This window comes from Saccopteryx leptura, chromosome 4 (genome assembly GCF_036850995.1).
Source record: "Saccopteryx leptura isolate mSacLep1 chromosome 4, mSacLep1_pri_phased_curated, whole genome shotgun sequence".
Classification (NCBI taxonomy): Eukaryota; Metazoa; Chordata; class Mammalia; order Chiroptera; family Emballonuridae; genus Saccopteryx; species Saccopteryx leptura.
Genome location: NC_089506.1, coordinates 222,882,815 through 222,908,284, shown reverse-complemented (window position 1 = coordinate 222,908,284; position 25,470 = coordinate 222,882,815). Strand labels below are relative to the sequence as shown.

Sequence of the window (25,470 nt, the reverse complement as noted above, 5' to 3'; positions counted from 1 at the left end):
CAAGTAGCGGAAAAACATACTCTATTTCCTTTAAGTGGGGCACTTACTTGGAAGTTTGCAAAACGAGAAACTAAATGTCAGAATGACAATGTGGTACTTACCTGAAAAACTAAATTCTCTACTGTTTTTGCACATTCTGATATTGAGCTTTTCTGCTACATTTTCTAAAAGGTGAGGCACTCTTCTCAGGAAGAAGGGTCCTAATGATGGCAGTGATACTGCTCTTTTGAGAATAGAAATTGTGAGGCCTGTGTGACACCGGAAAGCCTTGGCTGTAAGTCACACTGAAGCAGGTGAAGGCCTCACGACAGGTGTGGAAGGACTGGTCAGTCTGGACAGGTTTCTGTGAGGACAGCAAAGCTGGGTGGCCGTGCACAGATGCTGGGCGTTTTCCAGAGAAACCCCCCTGTGGTCACAGATCTGCAGACCGCTGACCAGCCTTGGATGCAGGCTGGCCCTTGCCCTTTGCCTGGGCCCGGTCTTCCCGCCAGAATGCGTCCGAGGAGGAGGAGCTGTCCTTGTCCTGCTTCCCCATCGTCCAGTACGGGGAGGGGGCCCGCGCCTCCCTGGCACGGCGTCCGTGAATCACGACGTCACAGCTGGCGTCTGTCCCCACCCGGATCGTCTGGCTCTTCTTCTCGTACCGGTGCCACTCTCTGGAGATGGACACGGGTCTCCTTGCGGGGCGCTGCCCGCTGGACTCGGGGGACACACAGTACGAGAGCTTCTTTAGCACCGAGTCGTCCTTGTTGGCACTGCTGGTGGAGGGGTCTTTGGCCTGCTCGGCTTTCTCGGTTTTCTTGGTTGTGCTGGAAGTAAGAGGAGAGAGAATGAGAGGTTCTCGGTGTCTCGGCCCCGGCCGCGCTCTCAGGAGGAGGACACAGCTTCAGCACCACCTTTGTGTTGTGGGCTCTTCTCTATAAAAGTACCTTTCACTTTGTGTCCATTCCTGCCTGACCTGTGGTGGCCGGGGATAAAGCATCCACCTGGAACACTGAGGTCACCGGTTTAAAACCTGGGCTTGCCTAGTCAAGGAACACATGGCAGTTAATGCTTCCTGCTCCTCCCCCTCCTCTCTCTCTGTCTCTCTCTCTCTCTCTCTCTCTGTCTCTCTCCCCCCTCTCCTCTCTCTCTGAAAATGAATAAGTAAAATATAATAATAGTAAAAACTAAGTGAATGTCAACCAGGTAGACACTCCCCCAGGAAGAGGGCACCTGGAGGACCAGAGGGGCTGGCTTTTGATCTGGGGCAGAATGAACTCTGTACGTCCAGAGGGGAACATCGAGGACGTTTCGGTGTACAAGCTAGGAGATGACGCCCCTGGGCGCTGTCCATGTGTGGGTAGGAACGGGCACCCCTGACATTGCCCGGGAGACGGAGAGGAGAGGGGGGAGCCAGAGATGAAGCCTTGAGCTGCCCGCTGGGGGGCAGCCGGGAAGGCGGGGGCGTGGGTGTCACGGAAGGAAGCCGGGAAAGGTGACGTTTCAACAGGAGTGAGGCTGGGAGGTTGTCAAGTGTCTGGTACTCAGAGGCCAAGCAGAGCGAAGATGAGAGGAGCCCACTGGACTCGGCAGTGCGGAGGTTCGGGGGACCCACCCGAGTGCTGAGAGCGAGGCCAGGTTAACGTGGGCCGAGGGTGCTGGGCAGCCTCCTGTCCAGCAGCTCCTCCCGCAAGCCTGAGGCCAGGGACAGGGCAGCGGCCGGAGCGAGGAGTCGAGGGTTGATAAGATGACAGCCGCTTAAAAAGGCCTAAATCAGGGGTCCCCAAACTACGGCCCGCAGGCCACATGCGGCCCCCTGAGGCCATTTATCCGGCCCCCACCGCAGTTCCAGAAGAGGCACCTCTTTCATTGGTGGTCAGTGAGAGGAGCGTAGTTCCCATTGAAATACTGGTCAGTTTGTTGATTTAAATTTACTTGTTCTTTATTTTAAATATTGTATTTTTTCCCGTTTTGTTTTTTTACTTTAAAATAAGATGTGCAGTGTGCATAGGGATTTGTTCATAGTTTTTTTTGTAGTCTGGCCCTCCAACGGTCTGAGGGACGGTGAACTGGCCCCCTGTGTAAAAAGTGTGGGGACCCCTGGCCTAAATGTTCCTCGGCCCTGGCCGGAGAGCTCTGGGTTAGAGCATCGCCCGGGGCCCTGGCCGGAGGGCTCTGGGTTAGAGCATTGCCCGGGGCCCTGGCCGGAGGGCTCTGGGTTAGAGCATCGCCCGTGCTCGGGGCTGTGGGTTCCACTGCTGGTCAGGGCACAGAAAGGAACAGGTGGACGTTTCTGTCTGTCTGGCTCTCCCTTTCTCTCCCAATCAATCTTAAATAAATGTTAATCTTGCTGGGAAGGATGCAGGAGACCGATGGGAACGGGGCTCCCCGCACACGCCCGGGGGGACGGAGGGGACGTGCTGCGCGGAGGCGGAGTTCCCATCCGGCGGCTCCTCCTCCTTTTATCATCATTATTAACTCCAGGTTCGAGACTCCTGCCCTGATCTTTCTTCCTGACGTTAGTTCCTGCAGATTGTTCTTTCCAAAAGGGCTTAGAGCCCACGAGGTGTTCGGACCCCGCCCCCAGCCCCTCCTCCGTGGGCCACTAGGCCGTTTCACCTCACGCGGAGAGCAGGGCTTCCTAGACCAGGGAGACCCTCGGAGAACAGAGACCTCGGAAGTGAACTACTCACCCTGTGACTGGGAATTTCGTCTCAGGAATTAAATCCGCTATCTCTTGCCATTCTTGGGGTATGTCAATAAAATCTCGGTAGACCTTGATCTGCAGCACTGTTCCAATGGCAATGGGTTGCAAAAGCTTTAAAAGTTCCCGGAGAGTATATCCTAACACATTGTCCTGTCCGACACTAATCAGAACATCACCTTTAAAAAAGCGGGGGGGGGGGGGGAGAAATAGCAAAATTAAGATAATGGTTTAAAGGGAACACACCAACCATTTCCAGCTCTACTGTGAGATGTCTCACTTTATGGATTCATGTGGTTGGTTCACTTTTTTGAACCAAAAACAGACTTCAGCCTTTATTTAATAAAGATGGCCACTTCAAGGCCCTGGCCAGGTAGCTCTCAGTCAAGTTAACAAGAGTCCTCCCAAAACAACGTTGTGGTTTCAATCCCCAGTCAGGGCACACAGGGGAAGCAACCAAAAAAAAATAAAAAATTGACCACCTCAGTGACATGAGTGTCCTTTGCATAATAATGAACGCATGCAAGGTGTTTCTTTTTCACAGTATTTCGGAAGTCCTTGGTGTGACAGAAAGTACACCATTTGTAATTAAAGCATCCTTTACGATTCTAAAAGTATTTTAATTACTATTACTCTTAGTGAAAAAGCCACTTAACATAAATGATGAATAAATGGCCTACCTTCTCTCTTTTTTTAAAAAAAAAATTTTTTTATTTATTGATTTTAGGGAGAAGAGAGAGAGAGAAAGGCAGGAAGGAGAGGGAGGGGAGGAGCAGGAAGCATCAACTCCCATAGGTGCACTGACCCGGCAAGCCCGGGGTTTCAAACCTGTGACCTCAGGGTTCGAGGTCAATGCTTTATCCACTGCGTCATCGCGGGTCAGCTGGCCTATTTTCTGTTATACCTACCTGGCCGCTTCCAGCGCCTCCCACAGTACGTTGGCCGTGTTAAACATCGAGCCTTTTGTTTTAATTTTCTGCCATTGTACAGTGTTGGTTGAGCAAATACTCCTTCTTGAAACACCAGACAATTAGCAGGCTTTAATTAAGCTTTAAGATGTGTAGACAGAGAATATGTTTTCTTCAGAGGGATTTGACAGCTAGGTCCCCCACCTAGGGCAGTGCCGGACAGGGAGGGAAGCGTGGTCAACCATGGAGCTTCTGAGCCCACAGCAGATGGGCCAAGAGCCCCCTCTTGACAGCAAGCCCATGGACCCCCACACTGGGTGCCGAGACCACCAGTGATTCACTCACAGCAGCCACCAGGCAGGGACGTGTAAAGTAGGTCAGCCATGGAGCACTGCACCTGGAGCAGGGTGTGCAGAGGGCAAAGAGCACGCCTGGTTTCCGGGGGCTTCCAGGGGCTGCTGTCCTGGCCGTCTGTCCTCACCATTTCCCGAGCTGGCCTCTCCGCCTTCCTGGCTGTTCCTCAGGCTCTGAGTTCTACACGAAGTCCCTTAACAGTAGCGTTCTGTTGCTGCCATGAAGAACCCTGATGGCTCCAAGGGACTCGGCCAGAGAAAACAGGAATGCAGGGACACTGGTTCCTAAGGACACTCACTCACACTGGGTCAGATCCTGGTCTTCAGATCTAACCGGTACGAGCATCGTGCACAGTGGCAATGGAGATTTTATAACTAACGTCAGATAAAGTGATGAACGACGTCTAGAGGATGTTTCCACCATTCTGTGCACGGGAAGCTCATAGACCCTCAGCCACCCTCCTTCCAAGACAGCCAGCCGAAGCCTGGCCTCGGAGGACAAGACCAAGAGGAAGCCCCGTCGGAGTCTACACCACGTGCGCTCACGGGGCAGCAGGCTGGTCCCAGAGGAGGCCTCCCGGGATGCCAAGGATAGGTTTCCACGCTGCTGGATCCCACAAGAAACCGATTCCCAGTATTCTCTCGGCTTGCACCTTGGAGGAGGGTTAGATGCAGCTAACTTCCATTGGTCACCCCTAATCCCGGCTCATCTGACCCCATGCCACTGAAGTGATCTCATCAACCACGATGAGATCAAAGTCACATACCCCGAGGTCCACTGGTGGGGGCGCCGTGCTCCGACCAGCCCCCTGGGTCTGTCTCCAAAAACAGCTGGTGATGACATTGCCAAGGCAACCAGTAACTGGAAGGGCCTGAGGGTGACGGTGAACAGAATACTCAGAACAGACAGGCCCAGACCGAGGTGGTGCCTTCCGCATCCGCCTGGGTCATCAAAGCCCTCGAAGAACCACCATGAGACAGAAAGAAGCAAAAAAAACAACAACAACACCACCACAGTGGAGAAGCAGATGGTGGCTTCTCCTGTGCGCCCCGACTGGGAATCGAACCCAGGACTTCCACACGCTGGGCGGACACTCTACCACTGAGCCAACTGGCCAGGGACAGGTAAGCTGTTTCGTAATAGGATCATTCACCTACTTTCTTCATCGGTCCACTGTGTCTAACCTAAGCTGCTATGAGAATCACCCTGGAGAGGAAAAGAAAAATAGAATCCAAGGATCTTTTAAACCATGAACTGCCCGGACCCGGACCCCAACCCAAACCCATTGAATCAGAACCGCGGGGGAGATGCGGTCCAGGCATCTTAGTGGTAAAATCTCCCCCGGTGACTCGACTAGGCGACCAGAGATGCAAACTAGTGCAACCACAGGGGCTCCTGTACCGCACGTGTGTGTGTGTGTGTGTGTGTGTGTGTGTGTGTGTGTGTGTGTGTGAGAGAGAGAGAGAGAGAGTCAGAGAGGGGGACAGACAGACAGGAAGGGAGAGAGATGAGAAGCATCAAGTCTTCATTGCGGCACCTTAGCTGTTCATTGATTGCTTTCTCATATGTGCCTTGATCTGGGGGGCATCCAGCAGAGCCAGTGACCTCTTGCTCCAGCCAGCGACCTTGGGCTCAAGCCAGCAAACATAGAGTCATGTCTATGATCCCACACTCAAGCCAGCGACCTCTGGGTTTCGAACCTGGGTCGTCCACATCCCAGTCTGACACCCTAGCCACTGCACCACTGCCTGGTCAGGCCTACAATCATTTTTTATTAAAAAAAAAAAAAAAAAAAAAATACGTGAATGAGACTCAGAGACAGACAAGAATGTGATGGTAAGGAGGGGGGGTACGAGGATGGGGAGGGGCGAGGAAGGAGAGAGAGGGGATGGGGAAGGGGAGGGGCACAAAGAAAACCAGATAGAAGGTGACGGAAGACAATTTGACTTTGGGTGAGGGGTATGTATGCAGCATAATCAAATGTCAAAATAATCTGGAGATGTTTTCTCTCAACATATGTACCCTGATTTATCAATGTCACTGCATTAAATTTAATAATAATAATTTTTTAAAAAATACGTGAGTCTAGAGACTCTATAAGATCAGCCTAAGAGAAATGCTTGCCAGTATCCCCACAGCCCCGTGGTTTTCAAAGCACTTTTGTAAAAATGATCACATCTCAGCAAACAACGGTGGTGTCATCCCAACTTACAGACGCAGTGACGGAGGCCTGGAAAGCTAAGTGACTTTGTCCAAGGGGCAGTCCAGCTGATGCTGACCAGCTCTTCCCTCCCCACCGCATTACCGTCCTCTTGCGCCTCCCTGACCCGTGAGCACGGCCCTCGGCCCGGAGCAGTGACTGGGGAAACACGTCCTGAATTGGATGGACAGGTCACTCACCCAGAGACCAAAGAGGACAGCGTGGTCCTGATAAGGCCTTTGGCTGTGGCTTCTAACAGAGCGGGCTCCAATCCCTGCTCCTGGGCGTGACCGTGGGTGGGTGTCTAAACACCGACTCCTCATCTGCCAGGCCGTCTAGTGCAGAACCTCAAGGTCTGTCAGAGGCTGACAGGAGGTCAGGCCTCTCAACGGCGGTGGTGATTCACGCCAGGGAAGACATCTGTGTCCACGGAGAGCCCTGAGCTCTGCCGTGACTGGGCCTGTATTTGTCTTCCACTTGCTCGATGGGCGTGAAGCTGGACAAGGAGCTCGGCCTCCCTGTGCCTCGGTTTCCTCACCTGTCGCGAGGGAATGATACTACTTCCTACCTAGAGGGTGGCTGTGAGAATTCAGTGAATGAAGAACACACCAGGGGGAGCCCTATCTAGGCGATAACAAGGGACTGGCCCATGGAAGGCTCCCAGACAATGGTGACGCTGACACCTGTCACCCGAGTCTCCTGGATGCGTGGGTGGGAGGCAGGGGGCCCGTGCCCGCAGTCACCCACCTGGCTGGAGCTTTCTGTCCCTGGCTGCAGCCCCGTTCCTGATGAGGTGGGCGATCTGGAGGTAGGGTCCGTGCTGGACGACGATCAGGCCCAACCCCAGGCTGCCCACGGTGAGCTGGGTCTGCAGAGTTGTGCTCAAGGTGTGCACAGACGACTCGGACTGGAAGCTGACTTGTTTTTCTAATAAAAAGAAGAAGATCATGTTTTAGACCTTCACCGAGGCAAGAGCGTGACAGTCATCACTGGGGCTGTCGTGCCAGACCTCTAGGACAGTTAGCCTCTCCACTCCTTGGTCTCCTCGTCAGTGAGGTGAGAAGAAAAGTGTCCACCTCAGAGGGTCGTCCCGAGAATGAAATGAGATGGTGAATGTCTCTCGCACAGTGCTGAGCCCACAGGTGGACGTCTAACATTAGCCATGTTCAGTGCTGAGCCCACAGGTAGACGATTAATGTGAGCTGTGTTCAGTGCAGAGCCCACGGGTGGACGTCTGACGTGAGCTGTGTCCAGTGCTGAGCCCGTGGTGGACATCTAATGTGAGCTGTGTTCAATGCTGAGCCCGTGGTGGACATCTGATGTGAGCTGTGTTCAATGCTGAGCCCACGGGTGGACGATTAATGTGAGCTATATTTAGTGCTGAGCCCACGGGTGGACGTCTGACATTAGCCGTGTTCAGTGCTGAGCCCACAGGTGGACATCTGACATGAGCTGTGTTCAGTGCTAAGCCCACGGGTGGACATCTAACATTAGCCATGTTCAGTGCTGAGCCCACGAGTGGACGATTAACATGAGCTGTGTTTGTGCTGAGCCCATGGTGGACGTCTAACATTAAATGTGTTTAGTGCTGAGCCCACGGGTAGACGTCTAATGTGAGCTGTGTTTATCCAGTCACAGAACAGATGCTCATTGATTCAGGAAGTGCTTCGTGTCCTCGCCGACCGTCACACCTGGCAGAGGAGACAGCTGTCCATGAGTCATGGGAACAAGTTGAACAACAGCTGTAGCACATGCTCTGGAGGGAAAGGGCAGAGACCTCCGGGTGACCAACAGGAGGTCCAGGTCTCCCGTGGGGAAGGCCTCAGGCTTCACAGAGGACATACAATCTGAATGGAGGTCGAAAGGACGAACAGGAATTATTTTAGGGAGAGGAGGTAGGTGGAAGGGAGTGAATTGGACCAAGGTTCAGAGACAGGAACAAGCAGGCACACAGGAGACCGGCAGGCGGGCAGGAGGCCCAGAGGCAGAGCGGACGTGCGTGCGGGTTTCTTAGCAGGAAAGGCCGGAAGCAATTTGCGCAGAACATGGTAAGATGTGTGTTAAAAAAAGAACCACCCTGGTGCAGTGGATGGAGCGTCACATTGGGATGCTAGAGGACCCAGGTTCGAAACCCGAAGTCACCAGCTTGAGCGCAGGCTCGTCTGGTTTGAGCAAAGCTCACCAGCTTGAACCCAAGGTCGCTGGCTTGAGCAAGGGGTCACTGGCTCTGCTGTAGCCCCCCCCCCTCCGTCAAGGCACATATGAGAAAGCAGTCAGTGAACAACTAAGGTGCCGCAATGAAGAATTGATGCTTCTTACCTCTCTCCCTTCCTGTCTGTCCCTCTCTGTCTCTCTCTCACCAAAAAAACAAACAAACAAACAAATAAAATAAAAAAAAAAAAAAAAAAACCACCCTGAGGCTACTGTGTGCAGAGTACTATGGGGTTCCGAGTAGACCTGGGAAGTGAAGGGGGTACTATAGTCACTGGTCCATGTCATGGCAATGACAGATCGTGGAAATTAATGCACAGCAGGAAAGAAAAAAGCATTTGGGAGGAGAGCCTGGGACAGTGGGGGTGGGGGGTTAAATGTGTCTTCTACAGAGCTAAACCTCACAAGGAAAGTTTCAAAGACTGAGGAGTGGTTTAAGAACTTATTCGTCCCAAGAGGGAGCTTTGGGGAGACTCGTTTTCAGTACACGAGAACTTGTGAGATTTGTTTTCTGCATATTTTTCCAGCGTTTTTGAGGAGCCCTGGGAGACGACCTGCTGCTATGGGGAAGGGGCTTCCCTGCTCACCCACGCACCCTGCTGCGGGGAGCCGCCCGCTCGCCCACCCCCTCACCCCCCAGCTGCGGGGAGCCTCCCGCTCGCCCACCCCCCCACCCCCGCTGCGGGGAACCGCCCGCTCACCACCCCCTGCTGCAGGGAGCCTCCCGCTCGCCCACCCCCGCTGCGGGGAGCCGGCAGGCGTCCTTGCCCATCTCCAACCTCCTCGGCCACAAAACACAGTGACCGGGTCAAGGAGGAACCAACTTCAGAGACTTTCTAAGACCGCAGGGGCCACTGAGAGCAGGTGTTCCCCTCCGTGAGCTCCCAGTACCCCGAGCTCAGAGAAGTGGCCTCTTAGGCCAGGGTCTCTCTTCCACCTTCAGCTGGACAATAAAATGTGCTTCTGATACACTCCCCTGTGTCTCCAAGGACAGCAGCGCAAAGTGGGAGAAGCCAGACTCCAGCGACTCCATACTCGGTGATCCCATTTCTATGACATTCTCTGTGGTAAATTAGGGCAAAATTATAGACACAGCTCAGGAGCTGGGGGGGGGGGGGGGGGCGGGAGCGGGGGTTGCAGCCCAGGTGACGCTTTTCATTTTTCTTTTCTTTCTTTTTTTTTTTTTACTGTGTTGGTGTTTTAAGTGAGAATGTGACGGTCGAAAGCTCCCAGACCGGAGCACCCGCAGCAGAGGCTCTTGCCGTGAGCACATTACGGTGGGCACACGCAGGAGGGTGCCAGGCCCAGAGGGTGGCGGTCCCCTTCCGCAGAGGAGGAGTGGGAGGAAGGCTGGGTCCCCACTGTCCCCACTGTCCCCACGGCCCGGTCTCACCTTTTCTGCTTCTGTGGCCGGCCTTCTTCATGGCCCCCCGGGGGGAGGGCCGGCTGTCCGGGTGCCTCCGGGAGCTGGACCTCGAGCCGGAGCCAGAGCCAAGTCGGTCCAACTCCTCCTCCCAACCGCCTGGAACCCGGGAGGAGCGGAGCGAGGCCGCGGGGCGGCCCGGGGCCCGGCGCCTGGGTTTCCTCCCGGGGCCGCGCGAACCCGCCGCCCCAGACGTCTGCGGTCACCGCAGAACCTCCGTGGACCCTGGAAAGCGGAACGTGAACGTGTTGGTGGAGAAATACAGCGCTTCTGCGGGGCCGGGACAGCGCCACTCCGGGGGGCTCCCGCTCCATCCCCGGGAAGCGGCTGGGATGCGGAGAGGGGAGGACACGCAGCGGAGGGTCCCGCAGCGGGAGCCGGTCCCCGGAGGACGGAGGACGGTCCCGGCCAGCGCAGGCGCCCCGGCTGAACTGCCCCGAATGTTGCATTCTGACATATTGTTACATCAGCCATCAACGGTTCCAGCCGCTATGGACCTGCACTTTTTTTCATGGATATTATGAATGAGTCAAGGTCAAAGGTGACCTGAAAAATAAAAAATAGCCTGACCAGGCGGTGGCGCAGTGGATAGAGCATCGGACTGGGATGCAGAGGACCCAGGTTCGAGACCCCAGGGTCGCCAGCTTGAGCTCGGGCTCATCTGGTTTGAGCAAAAGCTCACCAGCTTGAACCTAAGGTCACTGGCTCCAGCACGGCTCACTCAGTCTGCTGAAGGCCCACGGTCAAGGCACATATGAGAAAGCAATCAATGAACAACTAAGGTGTTGCAACGCGCAATGAAAAACTAATGATTGATGCTTCTCATCTCTCTCCATTCCTGTCTGTCTGTCCCTGTCTATCCCTCTCTCTGACTCTCTCTCTGTCTCTGTAATAAATAAAAAATAAATAAAAAATAAAAATGAATCATTGTTCAGAGAGGAATTAATTCTTCCTTTTTTGTTGTTGTTGTTTCCAAAACAACCCTTTCTCCCACATAAGTTCACTCACACCAGAAGCTTGCTCTACGTGTGTGCACGGTGAGGACACAACACCCAGCAAGACAAACAAGGGCTAGACCCCCTGGAACTGAGATTTTGACAAACACAGGGAGTCTGACCTGTGGTGGCCCAGTGGATAAAGCATGGACCCGCGACGCTGCGCTGAGGTCGCCTGTTGGAAACCCTGGACTTGCCTGGTCAGGGCACATGCGAGATGCAACTGGGAGTTGATGCTTCCTGCTCCTCCCCTCCACCTTTTTTTTCCTCTCTCTCTCTAAAATCAATAAATTTTAAAATCTTTACACACACGCACACAACACAGATGGGGTGGGCAGTTTTAGAAAAATATAAATGATCAAAAATAAATCCTAGAAGAAACAGAAAACAACAGAATGAGGAAGGGTCCTGTTGTCCTTCCCACCCTGATGGGCCGGAGAGGCTAAGCACCTTGCAATCTCGGGCCTTCAACAAACTGTCATCAAGCACCCATCCGGTGTCAGGCACTGCGCGGAGACGTCCACACGTGAGCAGGCTCGAGCTTCTCCAGCCGTTTCTGTGGCTCCACCCACACAATAAACGGGAGGAGCAGAGTTCTTGCCGGGTCCATCCTGTGTGGCAAAGGCTGGTTGGCACACGGGGAATAGAGTCGTCCTGTCCCCTGCGGCAAGGAGTCTCCTGCAGGTGGCTGTTTGTGATGGATGGCCCGTTTCCTCCTCCAAACCATCCGGTGAAACATCTTTCCGGATACCAAATTAATTCTACCACACAACACATCCTCTTCCTCCATTTCCTGTCCGTGAGGGTCTGGAGAGAGGCTGTGGGAATGCGGCAGGGCTGCACTGGGGTTTCTGTGAGATGACCAACCTTTTTACAATGAAAAGGAGGACAAAAATAAATTAAGAAGACGATATCATAGGCCCTGGCCGGTTGGCTCAGCGGTAGAGCGTCGGCCTAGCGTGTGGAGGACCTGGGTTCGATTCCCGGCCAGGGCACACAGGAGAAGCGCCCATTTGCTTCTCCACTCCCCCCTCCTTCCTCTCTGTCTCTCTCTTCCCCTCCCGCAGCCAAGGCTCCATTGGAGCAAAGATGGCCCGGGCGGTGGGGATGGCTCCTTGGCCTCTGCCTCAGGCGCTAGAGTGGCTCTGGTCGCAACATGGTGACGCCCAGGATGGGGCAGAGCATCGCCCCCTGGTGGGCAGAGCGCCGCCCCATGGTGGGCGTGCCGGGTGGATCCCAGTCGGGCGCATGCGGGAGTCTGTCTGACTGTCTCTCCCTGTTTCCAGCTTCAGAAAAATGCAAAAAAAAAAAAAAAAAAGACGATATCATAAATAAAAGAAACATTGTATTCATTGCAACAGGAATACACTATAATATGATAAATGCATAATAAAAACATTTGTAATATTTTATATTGGCATTATGCTTACATGCCTATTAATTTTTAATAATAATTGTAAGAAGAAAAGTACTCATTTAGATACAAATATGTCCCATCACACACAATGGATCGATTCTGCATCAATTGAAGACGTACATTGACAGATGAGTCTTCCGATATCAAAAAGGAGGACATGTAGGAGGACACTTTTCGAGGGAGAACGGAACTTACAAAAGAAAGACTGTCCTCCCTAAAGGAGGATGATTGGTCACCTTAGTTTCTGTGAAGGGGAGCATCCCAGGGCCTGGCACAGGGGCTCACCTGCCTCTGCTCCAACCCAGACTGAAAACACTCCTTCCAGTAGATGCCAAGATCATCCTGATTGTTAGACCCACAGGGAACAGGATGTGGGGGGTTGGAGCACATGCGGGAGTCTGCCTCACTATCTCCCCTCCTCTCAGTTCAGGGAGAGAGAGAGAGAGAGAGAGAGGGATGTGGGCTGAAAATAGGATTAATGGGAAATCTGTAAACATAGTATTTGGTCGCTCTTCCCCACCCCCATTGTCTATAGCGATGTGCAGCCATTTATCTGTTAAAAACAACAACACTGAAATATGTTTTAAAATATTAAACTCCATACTGGTTGTTTTTACAGTTTAATCTTAAATCCGAATCCTTTTGTGGAGGGGCAGAGGCAGGAAGCACTGGGAAGTGCTGTTGGGTAGGAGGAATCTAGACTTGTATTTCTCAAACACAAGAATGAAGTCATCATCACTCCCCTCAGTTGGAGTTGGAATAGACAAACGGTTTCAAAATTTCACCCTGGGATTCTCATCAGCAGAGCAGCGGTGAACATCGGTGGACAGAACTGTACAGTTGGAGGTTTTTTTGTTTGTTTAGGGGGGGTTTTGTGAGACAAAGAGAGGGACAGACAGACAGGAAGAGAGATGAGGAGCATCAATTCTTCGTTGTGGCACCTTGGTTGTTCATTGATTGCTTTCTCATATGTGCCTTGACCGGGGAGCTACAGCAGCATGAGTGACCCCTTTCTCAAGCCAGTGACCTTGGGCTCAAGCTAGTGAGCTGTGCTCAAACCAGATGAGCCCACACTCAAGCTGGCGACCTTGGGGTTTTGACCCTGGATCCTCTGTGTCCCAATCCGATGCTCTATCCACTGCGCCACTGCCAGGCTGGAGTTTCTTCTATTAGTGGGTAATAGGAACATCAGACAATAAAGAAAGAATATTTCATCAAACTTCTCCAGTACTTAAACAAACAAACAAACAAAAAGTGAAGACCTCCTGCAGTAATGTGATGTGCATATCTGAATTTCTTGAATATACAAGTCAACTTGTGCCAATTTCTGTGGCAGAGGTAAAATAAATGGTATAATAATTAAAAAAAAAAAATCCTCAGCCCTAGCCGGTTGGCTCAGCGGTAGAGCGTCGGCCAGGCATGCGGGGACCCGGGTTCGATTCCCGGCCAGGGCACATAGGAGAAGCGCCCATTTGCTTCTCCACCCCCACCCCCCTCCTTCCTCTCTGTCTCTCTCTTCCCCTCCCGCAGCCGAGGCTCCATTGGAGCAAAGATGGCCCGGGCGCTGGGGATGGCTCCTTGGCCTCTGCCCCAGGCGCTAGAGTGGCTCTGGTCGCAGCAGAGCGACACCCCGGAGGGGCAGAGCATTGCCCCCTGGTGGGCAGAGCGTCGCCCTTGGTGGGCGTGCCGGGTGGATCCCGATCGGGCGCATGCGGGAGTCTGTCTGACTGTCTCTCCCCATTTCCAGCTTCAGAAAAATACAAAAAAAAAAAATAAAAAAAAATCCTCCCCCTCAATAGACCAGTGTCTGAACCGGATTGTCTATAGACTAGCAGTCTAATCGCTCTTTCCCCGATCTATGTGGTGACACGGCTAACTCGATGCGTCTCTGCAAGGCTGTTGGATTTGGTGGAAGTTTAAATTCACTGAGTTTTGTGGACAGGTAAGCATTCCAAGAATAGGGACAGACGTCCCTCTTCTGGGTCTTTCTAGAGATAAGCTAGGTGGCGCTGAGGGAGGAAATGAGAGTCTCATCTGGGTGCCGCAGGGCAGACTACCGGGAAGGAAGAGCTGGATCCAAAGTCAGAGTTAATGGTGATTTGGTCCATGACCCGTGAAAGAAAAGGAAATCTCCCCTAGGTCGCACAACTCTAGGTGGATAAATAAATCATCTTTATTGCTAACAAATCGTGTCAATGTCTCCCCCCCTCCCTTTGTTATCCATCCAACCAAAAAGGCTCCTTAGGCCCCAAGTAGTAAAAAATAAACTATCACTAAACACCTGGTGACTCAGGTTGAAAATTCGAGTCATTCCTGAGTCCTGTCCTTCAACCCCGTTATCGGCTAGCTGTTCCCTCTGCCTATACAAAGCATTCAAACTGTCCAACTTTTCTGCATCTCCACTACTCCCATCCCAGCCAGAGCAAAACATTTCTCTCCTGGACTACCTGGCTTATTCATCCATATCCTTGCTTTCACGACCCCTGCCTCCCTTCCCCCCGCCGTAAGATCTTCTCTCTCCTGCTAAATCCCTCCAGCGCCTCCGCCTCGCACTTGGAATAAACTGATACATCGCTCCGCAGCCCCAGGACAGGCCGACGTCTTCCGTGCTCCCAGGGCTGGGCGCACTCCTCCCTCTGTCCGGGATCTTCTTAGGTCCGGGCTTCAGAACCGCTGTGGTCCGTGTAAACCAGGGGTCCCCAAACTACGGCCCGGGGGGCCACATGCGGCCCCCTGAGGCCATTTATCCGGCCCCCGCTGCACTTCCAAAAGGGGCACTTCTTTCATTGGTGGTCAGTGAGAGGAGCATAGTTCCCATTGAAATACCGGTCAGTTTGTTGATTTAAATTTACTTGTTCTTTATTTTAAATACTGTATTTGTTCCTGTTTTGTTTACTTTAAAATAAGATATGTGCAGTGTGCATAGGGATTTGTTCATAGTTGTTTTATAGTCCAGCCCTCCAACGGTCTGAGGGACAGTGAACTGGCCCCCTCTGTAAAAAGTTTGGGGACCCCTGGTGTAAACCCTCCGTGACCCCTACCCACCCACCCCCGTCCCCACCTCACCATTTAACCGACTCCAACTTAATGCATAGATCAACATCTGAAATTATCTTTATAGACAAGTTTTCAACGGGTTTTTATTGATTGATTTTAAAGAGAGAGAAACATGGATTTGTTGTCCCGCTTACTTATTCATTCATTCACTCGTTGATGGATATGCCCTGTCCGGGGATGGATGTGGGGAAGACGCGCTAACCACTGAGCGACCACGCCAGGGCGGTTTGAGAGTCTCCGCCTCTTCCCCAGCACAGCCCCGGCCTCACACGAGCTGGCACCCGGTCTTACACGCGCACGGCAGGTGTGCGTGGACGGCCCCGCGCGGCCTGGCGCAGACCCAAGCTGGCGACGCCGCAGGACGGACACGCGCAGTGCAGGCCCTCCAGCTGGACGCCCGGCGCCCCCACTGCTCCCCACGTGAGACATCTGGTGACCACGGGGTCATTAGCACGAGGACAGTGTCACTATTCACGGGCCAGGCAGCGTGGCCGGCCGGAAGAGACCCGGAGCGGAGCACGCCTGCGCCGCGGCCCGAGGGGAGCGGGTCCCGGGCAGCCGGTGCGGCTCGGCGGCGCCAGGACGGCGGCGCAGAACCGAGGACTCGACGCATGCACGCCGGCGTCGCCACCCCCGCCCCCGCGGCGGCTTCACTTCCGGGTGAGGGGGCGGGGACACGCCGAGCACTTCCGGGGCGGGCGGCGGATCCGGCTGTGCGGGCCGCGCCGCGGCTGCTGGTCCCGGGCGCGCGCGGAGGGCGCGAGCGGCGCGGGCCGAGGGGGCGGCTGCGGGCGGCGGCGCGGACACTCCGGGCCCCGGCGGCGGCCCATGGGGCGCGAGGCGTGAGGCCGCGGCCTGCCCGGGGCTCGGGGGGTGGTGGGGGGGGCGCGGGGCGGGGAGATGGATAAACTGACCATCATCTCAGGATGTCTCTTCCTCGCCGCCGACATCTTCGCCATCGCCAGCATCGCCAACCCCGACTGGATCAACACCGGGGAGTCCGCGGGTGAGCGGCGGCCGGGCCGGGCCGGGCCGGGGGCGGCAGGCCGGGCGGGGAGCGGGGGCGGCGGGGAAGGAAGAAGGAAGGAAGGGAGGAAGGAAGAAGGAAGGAAGGGAGGGGAGGAAGGAAGGGAGGGGAGGCCCCCTGCGGCGAGGGGAGCTCGGAGGACCGGGAGGCGGCCTGCCCGTGCCCCCCGCCCGGCCCCGACCCCCGGCCCGCTCGGCGGCCTTGGACCCCGACGCCTGTGGCTGCCGATTTTCCCTTTGAAGTGTCCGCGGTTCCACTCGGGCTTTACTGTGGGCCCGGGAGCTGTCAGCCCGCTGGTCACCCGCCTCCTTGTATGGGGCATCCTTCATCCCAGCGCATCACAGAGGCTTCCGAGAGCTCAGCGGTGGGTGCAGAATGAAGGAACGGCGGAGACGCGTGCAGGCAGCCCGGCCCCGGCGGGGGCCGCGGGGGGCAGTGGGGAGCCGGCTCGGCCCGGCCGGGGGGGCGGCTTCCAGGAGGAAGGGCGTCGCCAGGGAAGGGAATGCCCGCTCCTTTTCCAGCTGCTGGCTGGTTCAGGGCAGGTGAAGGGAATATGCGCGGTTGGGCTTGCCCATCTCTCCCTCTGTGGATACTTTGTTACAAAGATGTATCAGGATGCTGTCAAACTGTTTCTTAAGGATCGCGGATGGTTCCGGATTTGTGCTACAGTGTATTTCACGCTTTTAAAAGGCTGTATAGGTCACCGGGACATTTGTTTGTTGCTTCCTCCTGCCTCCCCTCTCTCCCTCGTCTAGACCAAGTCACATAAAATCACGCCGTCGGATTCACTGCTTGTTAGAATAACAATAACAAATTCTGCCCTGCCTCTTCCCCACCCCGTTTTAACAGAGCTCTTCGTGGTCCAGTATGGTCATGCAAGGTGATAAGAGGCGGTTAGCTAATGCTGTGGTCGCAATCCTATTATGATAGAAATGTATGGAATCAACACGTTGTACAGCTTAAACATGTACAGTGTTATAGCTCAGTTATATCTGTTTTTTGTTTTTTTTTTAAATCGTAAGGCATACAGAGAATCACAGTGGTTTTAGAATTTGGTGAAACTCTGGCCTTTATTTCTGAAAATGTTGGCATTGTCCACGTTACCGGTTTGTACAGTGATGTGGGTGACATCCAGTTCATGACCTGTTCTTGTTTTTGTCCTAATGATATGTGCAGTCACTTCTTTTGTGCGACTTTCTTTGGGGCTTTATGTACGTTAAGAGGAGAGATGTTTCACTGTTTTAGCAGAGAAGACTGTTTTTGCGAAGAAGTTTCAGGTGGAATTCTCATATATAAAACAGACTGAATAATCCATGGGAACACTCTAGTTGAGAGCGGGAACTGTCACCTGAACAGGAGGAGAAAGAGGAAGTCATGGCAATAACCTTCCTGGGAAAGATGGGAAGGGCACGGTCAAGGCCCAGGGAAAGGATCTCACTCCTTTGTCCAGTTGAACAAGGCAAGCACAGGATGAGGACAGCTCCTTCCGATTGGTAGGTTAAGTCTTCTGCTGCGTTGCCGTGGAGATGGGAGGGTCGGAAGTCCAAGGTTTGAAGTAAGTGGAAAATGTTTGAAATACGGGAATAGTTGCAGAGGGAGCCTGCCGACCGGTGACAGTAGGACTGTCCAGCAGCGTGGAGGTGTCCTGGAAGTCGGTGGTCATGAGCGTGCAGTGTGACGAGCCAGCTACATGTTGACCATCTGTGGGAGTGCTCAGCCCCCTCGGTGCCTGTGTGTGTGTGTGTGTGTGTGTGTGCGTGCGCGTGCGTGCCAGCCCACAGAAGGCCTCCTCGGGGTTGGGGTTTCCCAGTTCCCTGGAGCAGAGGTGTTTAGGGTATCGGTAGAGTATCGTTTTAATGACGGCTCATGGACCCTCGGCCAGGTAAAGAGGAGCGGTGAGGACAGGAAACCCGTTGGACTGGCCAGTGAACAGCAGTATAGGGTCAGTGGAAGAGGATGGAGTCAGAGACCTGACCGGCAGAGTGGAAGGGCAGGGGACTGTGGACGCAGGTCCGGAGTGGACGGCGGGTATGTGAGGCTGCAGTGGGGTGGAGGAGGAGTGTTTCTTTTTAACGGTTTCCCTTGCCATCTCAGGGTACCTACCCTTCAGTTAAATGTGGTGCCTAGAAAGAGGAGTGACCAACAGGAGATGGGAGGAACGGTAGGAAATTTTCAAAATCATAATTAATCTACGTGTGTTTCTTACCTTGACTATGTCAGGGGAGAAGGTCCCAGAATGGAAATGGACGGGACGTGTGCCTGTGCTCACTCGGTGCTCGTGTTCTGCGAGGAGACGCACCAGCGCCGTGCGCGGTGTTGGCGCTTGTGTGCTCCTCCTACCTGAGCAGACAGCGCCAGTCTGAGTTTTAAAAAAAATCAATGCAGTTACATCTTCCAAATCAACGGAACACTCAGGAACTTCAGTGAGACCTCGTGAGGGACAGGACTGACTTTGTGCTGAGATCTCTGCACACAAGTGACTTGGTCGGGCAGCAGAAAGTCGGGTCGGTTCCCTCTGGTGCCTTACATACAGTTTGAAATTTACATCTGATGTTTTCACTGTGATTTTTTTTTTTACTAAAAAAGATTTTACTTATTGACTTTTAGAGAGAGAGAGAGAGAAAGGGGGGATGGACAAATGGAAGCATCAACTCACAGTAGTTGCTTCTTGTATGAAGCCCAGGGTTTCAAACTAGCGGCCCCAGCGTTCCAGGTCAGCGCTTTATCCACTGCGCCACCGCAGGTCAGGCTCCACGGTGATTTTTAAATGGACAAAATATATTTTGCAAGTAGAATTCCTGGAGCCGAAATGTTGCATAGACTGTAGTTGGAAAACTACGGCAATGAACAGCTGAGGCAGTTTTGATACTCAGATCCAGACTTCATCCCTTCCCCGCGCTGTGACGTTAGGAAGTTACTCGGGCTCCTCTCTGTAAAATAGGGGTTGTGATGGTGCCCATGCCCTGGGTTGTTGTGAGGATTGAGTTAATCCACGCAGACCATTTAAAACGGTGCCAGACCTACCGTAAGTGCTCAGTAAAAGTTAGGTCTTGTGGCATTGCTGTGGCAGTTTATCGTAACGGGTAGCAGAGTCTCAGTTTTGAAATGAAATCTCAGCACTTCTTCCTGTGAGAGCTGACATTTTCTTTATTAGACGTTCTTGGAACTAGGGAAACTTCAAGAATAATATGGCCAGATTTAGCACAAATCTCATCAGCTGTCTTCCCGCTTGGCTTTGGGCTTCACTCCCATACGGTTCCTCCTTGCTTCTGCTGACAGTGGGCCGTGCTTCTGCAGACAGTTTTTAGTTTGTTTTTATTTTATCATTTCAGATACAGAGCACATACATTCCTTTTATTTCTGTCTGTGTGTGGTAACATTTCCTCAGCTTATTCTCAGTGTGTAGATTATGCACAAACTTTTGAAGATACAATGAAACAAAAATAAATGTGAGGTATATGGTGAGGGGCATTTTACTAAGTACTCATAACAGTTATTTTTTTTTTTTAATTTAGTGAATGATTTGAGAGAGAGAGGAATGGGGAGAGGAAGAGAGAAACATCGATTTGTTGATCCATTTATATATGCATTCTCGTATGTGCTCTGACTGGCGATCGAACCCACAACCTCGGCTGAGCTACCCAGCCAGGGCATAGCAGTTTCTTTTCTTTTTTTTTACAAAGAGAGAGTCAGAGAGAGGGATAGATAGGGACAGACAGGAACGGAGAGAGATGAGAAGCATCAATCCTCAGTTTTTCGTTGCGACACCTTAGTTCATTGATTGCTTTCTCATATGTGCCTTGACCGCGGGCCTTCAGCAGACTGAGTAACCCCTTGCTCGAGCCAGTGACCTTGGGTCCAAGCTGGTGAGCTTTTGCTCAAACCAGATGAGCCTGCGCTCAAGCTGGTGACCTCGGGATCTTGAACCTGGGTCTTCCACATCCCAGTCCGACGCTCTATCCACTGCGCCACCACCTGGTCAGGTATTCTTTCATTGTATATTGTGCTTTATATATAGTTTTTGAAGCACTTTTACATCAATGGCTTGATTTGATTCCTTAGGCTCATTATTTTTAACCATCGTAAAATAGTCATTTCCGTATTTTCCCCACATATCAATGCTTGGCACATGGGACTTGAGTTTCAGTGTTATGTTACAGAAACTCTTGAGAACAGCTCTTCTGTGAAGAATTATGTGTATTCACACCTTTTTCTTACCTGAATGAAGTTAAAATTTAACGTGGCTGAGATTTTTGCCAGATTAGAGAGTCGATAAAGAAGATTTGTGTTTCCGTCTTAAGGAGATGTCCTTTGCTTCGTATAAGTCTATTAACCTCATTATTTCTCATCCCTAGAGAGAGAAACGTTTTGTGAAAAAGAAATTTTTAAAAGCTTTATTGAATTAATTTAAGAAGATTGACCATTAAGCAAAGCTGCTGCTGATCACGGTAAATGATCTAGCGATAGATGGCTTTTCTTTGAGGACTCAGCCCTTTGCAGCAAGGATGGCAGTGACCAGCACAGAGCACCCTGGATGGATTTGCGGAGTGTTCTTTCTGAAGAGTTCTGAATGCCTCCCCAGAGTCTCCTCTAGTACATGAAGGAGCGTCTCCCTTATCTCGAATCAAAGTTTTTCTCTTTAGAGTTGGTTATTACATGCACGTTGTTGTCTGGTAGTGTGTTTATTCCTGAAAACATTTCATTCTTGTTCTTTTTAAAAGTGCTTGGACTGGGGTTAGGGTATTTAAGGGGTCTCAATAACTGATACCCTCTTCCCTGCTAGTATTCTGAACTAATGGGGGGAGGGTAAGATAATTAGGAGCCAAGGTGTTTGGTACTGATAAAGAGAATATTGGGGAATGTGGCTTCTGTCTGTGGGCAAGCAAGCGCCTTCCCCTACTGGACCTCAGCAGTGGACAGACTTAGCAGTCGGGTCATAGGCAGGACGGGAACCTGCCTTACAAGATTTCCAGTGTAAGAATCAGAGGAGGGCTCCCTGGGGCAGCTTGCTCCCAGGCACAGGATGTGGGCCCCGGTTTTCTTTAAACCCTGAACTGCCAGCCACATGAAGTCATCCCTCCTGACCTGGGGAGGGTTAACCCAGCACCCTCCCCATCGCCCCCAAAGCATGAGAAGTAGGGGAAAGCATCTCTGGTCCAGGAGGTGGCTGCGTTCTGTGACATTTTCCTTTTCCTCAAGTATGGAGACGGGTGGCTTGGAGATGTGAGAGACTTGGGGAGGGGGTCGTTTCCCATTTAAAAAAGTAATTTTATTTACTTATCATTGATTGCTTTTTAGAGAGACAGAGAGGGGAGAGAGAAAGAAGCATTCATTTGTTGTTCCACTTAGTTGTGCATTCTGTATAGTTGTTTCCTTTATGTGCCCTGACCGGGGGTGGAACCCACAACCTTGGCATTTCGGGTCAACACTGGAAGCGAATGAGCTGACCAACCAGGGCTGTTTCCCACTTTGTTACCTGCTGCGCGCTCTCAGGATGTCCTGGTGAGCCTCAGACGGGACTGTGACGTCTGTAGTGTAAGGATTGAACGTCTACAGGTAGATCCTGACCTACAAATGGAAGGTCTTTGATTCAGAACATTAAAATTACAAGCTGCTGAAGCAGCCATATTTATTAAATACTAGAAAATTATTATATAATAAGCGCTTTCCCCTGAACTGTGACAATGTCAGTGATCACAAAAGTGCTTTAGTGTGCAAGAGCTCTGTAACATCTGTTGTTAAACAATCTAACCCATCCAGAACTTTGTTTTGTTATGCATTTTGTCTAATTCTATTTATTGATTTTTATTTTATTTATTTGTGTGTGTATGTGAGAGAGAGACAGAGAGGGACAAATAGGGACAGACAGACAGGAAGGGAGAGAGATGAAGAAGCATCAGTTCTTTGTTGCGGCACCTTAGTTGTTCATTGATTGATTTCTCATATGTGCCTTGACTGGGGGGCTACAGCAGAGCGAGTGACCCCTTGCTCAAGCCAGTGACCTTGGGCTCAAGCTGGTGAGCCTTGCTCAAGCCAGATGAGCCGATGCTCAAGCTGGTGACCTCGGGGTCTCGAACCTGGGTTCTCCATGTCCCCATTTGATGCGCTCTCCGCTGTGCCACCACCTGGTCAGGCTATTTATTGATTTTTTTAGAGAGGGGGCAGGGAGAGAGGGAGAGGGACAGAAACATCAACCTGTTCCTGTATGTGCCCTGACCAGGATCCAGTCGGCAGGCCTTTGAGTCTCAGGATGATGCTCTAACCCAGCGGTTCTCAACCTGTGGGTCGCGACCCCGGCGGGGGTCGAAAGACCAAAACACAGGGGTCGCCTAAAGCCATCGGAAAATACATAATGCATATATTACAGCAGGGGTCCCCAAACTTTTTACACAGGGGGCCAGTCCACTGTCCCTTAGACTGTTGGAGGGCCGGACTATAAAAAAAAAATTATGAACAAATCCCTATGCACATGGCACATATCTTATTTTAAAGTAAAAAACAAAACGGGAACAAATACAATATTTAAAATAAAGAACAAGTAAATTTAAATCAACAAACTGACCAGTATTTCAATGGGAACTATGCTCCTCTCACTGACCACCAATGAAAGAGGTGCCCCTTCCGGAAGTGCTGCGGGGGCGGATAAATAGCCTCAGGGGGCCGCATGTGGCCCGTGTGCCGTAGTTTGGGGACCCCTGTATTACAGTTTTGAAGTAGCCACCAAAATTATTTTTTGGTTTGGGGTCACCGCAACATGAGGAACTGTATTGCGGGGTCAGGGCATTAGAAAGGTTGAGAACCACTGCTCTAACCAATTGAGCTATCCAGGCAGGGCTTGTTAAACACTTTGGACATGACTTGTAGAAAGGACAGAATTTGTTTAACTAAGAGGGCAAAATCTTGACATTGTGTTCTTTTTTAATATGAAAACCATTAACATTATTTCCTCAATGGACTTTTGAATATTTTAGTAAATTTTCTTTTTTTTTTTTTTTTTTTAACAGAGACAGAGAGAGAGAGGGATAGATAGGGACAGACAGACAGGAACGGAGAGAGATGAGAAGCATCAATCATCAGTTTTTTGTGGCAACACCTTAGTTGTTCATTGATTGCTTTCTCATATGTACCTTGACCACAGGCCTTCAGCAGACTGAGTAACCCCTGGCTCGAGCCAGCAACCTTGGGTCCAAGCTGGTGAGCTTTGCTCAAAGCAGATGAGCCCACGCTCAAGCTGGCGACCTTGGGGTCTCTAACCTGGGTCCTTCTGCATCCCAGTCCGACGCTCTATCCACTGCGCCACCGCCTGGTCAGGCGTAAATTTTCTTTTTTAAAAACAGCTTTATTGAGATATAACTCACATAACTATAAAATCCATAAAAGTGTGCAGTTCATTGGCTTCCAGTATGTTCTTAGAGTTATACCACCATCACCACACTCAGTTTCAGAACATTTCCGAAAGAAACCCTGTGTCCTATAGCCATCCCTCCAGCCTCCTAGTCAGTGACCAGTGCACTTTTTGTCTTCATGAATTTGCCTATTCTGGACATTACTTCTTTTTTTTTCTTTAATTAAGTGAGAGGCAGGGAGGCAGAGAGACAGACTCCTACATGCGCCCCGACTGGGATTCATCTGGCAAGCCCCCTACAACGCGGTGCTCTGCCCATCTGGGGCTGCTGCTCTGTTGCTTGGCAACCAAGCTATTTCAGCACTTGAGGCCAGGCCATGGAGCCATCCTCAGCGCCCAGGGCCAGCTTACTTAGATTATTTCAGCCATGGCTACGGGAGGAGGAGAGAGAGAGAAAGGGCAGGGCTGGAGAAGCAGATGGTCATTTCTCCTGTGTGTCCTGACGGGGAATCGAGCCCAGGACTTCCTGCACACCAGGCTGACACTCTACCCCTGAGCCACCCAGCCAGGGCCTGGACGTTTCATATACATGAAATTATACAATACGATTCCTTTGTGACTGGCTTCATTCCTTAGCATAATGTTTTTAGAGTTCATCTCTATTGTAGCAAGTATCGGTACTTCATTTTTTATTGTCAAATACTGTGGTAGGTACGGGTACAGCACCTTTTATTTATTCATTCATTACTGGACATTTGAGCAAAGAATTTCCTTCACTTTGAAGAATAACACTATTACCGTAATGGTCAAGTGGTACAAAGATTTATTTTTCCATTTTTTTAAATGACATTAACAAGTACAGTATTATTTATTTCAGCATATCAATAAGAACTTTGACCAAAATTTCAAACATCAGTCTTGTTACAGTGGTCATAGAACATACTTAAAGCATGAAGTCAGTTATGAGTTTCTCACTGTAGACCAGATTTCCCAATGCAAATTAGATTTCCTGAGCATTTTTTCCTTTGAAATCTCAGTTCCAGAAGTCATATCTTTTTATCATTATCAACAGAGATGTAGCCACTTCAGGATGAAGGGAGTAAGCTAGTAGGCCTTAAAGTTTTGGAGAAGAGGAGTTTGGGACCAAGAATATGGACAGAAGCCGTAAATAAGTGGAAGTCACTCGAAGGAAAGGCAGGAAGAGAGATTATGGAGCAATGACTATTGTTGCACTCATTAGACTGACAGGGCTTGTTGATTTGTCACTTGGCCACCAGAGCCCCTTTCAGAGCTGCCCTAGTCACACACTGTGGTATGTCAGCCCCCCGCTGTTAAGCTTAGTGTGACCTAAAGCAATGTTGTGTAACCCTTTCCTGGCAAATGCTGGGTTTGCAGTAAAACAGTCCTGTGGGATTTAGAGTCAGATGTAACGACACTTGATTTCTGAGATTCCCTTTTTATGAGCTTTATGATTTGGGGCATGTCATTTGATGTCTCAGCTGTAAAATGGGGATGATATATTTATCTCAGAGGGTGGTTGTGAGGAAATAAAAATGATATATAAGAAATGAGCACAGGCCTGACCAGGCAGTGGCGCAGTGGATAGAGTGTTGGCCTGGGACGCTGACAGCCTAGGTTCGGAACCCCAAGATCACTGGCTTGAGTGAGGACTCATCTGGCTTGAGCATGGGCTCACCAGCTTGAGCTCAGGGTCTCTGGCTTGAGTGTGGGATCATAGACATGACCCCATGGTTGCTGGCTTGAGAAAGGGATCATTGGCTTGGCTGGAGCCCCCGCCCTGGTCAAGGCACGTGTGAGAAGCAATCAGTGAATAACTAAAGTGCCGC

The 25,470-nt window shown here is 51.5% G+C and overlaps 2 protein-coding genes across 3 annotated transcripts in view; one reads left to right on the top strand and one right to left on the bottom strand.

Annotated features, from left to right (window-relative positions):
• Positions 1 to 320: 320 nt before the first annotated feature.
• LOC136404001 (PDZ domain-containing protein 9-like) lies at positions 321 to 10,024 on the bottom strand. Of its 2 annotated transcripts, XM_066383455.1 has the most exons (4): positions 9,753 to 10,024; positions 6,896 to 7,075; positions 2,676 to 2,865; positions 321 to 809 (listed from the first exon to the last, which is right to left on the bottom strand). In XM_066383455.1, the coding sequence occupies exons 1-4, from the start codon at positions 9,781 to 9,783 to the stop codon at positions 413 to 415; spliced, it is 798 nt and encodes a 265-aa protein (XP_066239552.1). In that variant the 5' UTR covers positions 9,784 to 10,024; the 3' UTR covers positions 321 to 412. The 2 variants fall into 2 exon arrangements, with proteins under 2 accessions (XP_066239552.1, XP_066239553.1); XM_066383456.1 differs by lacking the exon at positions 6,896 to 7,075.
• Positions 10,025 to 16,143: 6,119 nt separating this feature from the next.
• LOC136403997 (uncharacterized protein C16orf52 homolog B) overlaps positions 16,144 to 25,470 on the top strand; it is a 39,835-nt gene continuing 30,508 nt past the window's right edge. The window contains exon 1 of the mRNA XM_066383450.1: positions 16,144 to 16,257. Within this exon, the coding sequence (XP_066239547.1) occupies positions 16,152 to 16,257 (106 nt within the window). The 5' untranslated portion in view covers positions 16,144 to 16,151. The remainder of the gene's footprint in view (positions 16,258 to 25,470) is intronic.

Bases quoted from the DNA above. Each gene is read 5' to 3' on its own strand.
- LOC136404001 (XM_066383455.1), bottom strand. From the start codon at position 9,783: ATGAAGAAGGCCGGCCACAGAAGCAGAAAAG. The intron at 2,866-6,895 runs GTGGGTGACTGC...GCTTTTTTAAAG, and splicing joins GGACAGAAAGCTCCAGCCAG to GTGATGTTCTGATTAGTGTC. The intron at 810-2,675 runs GTGAGTAGTTCA...TCTTACTTCCAG, and splicing joins ACGAAATTCCCAGTCACAGG to CACAACCAAGAAAACCGAGA.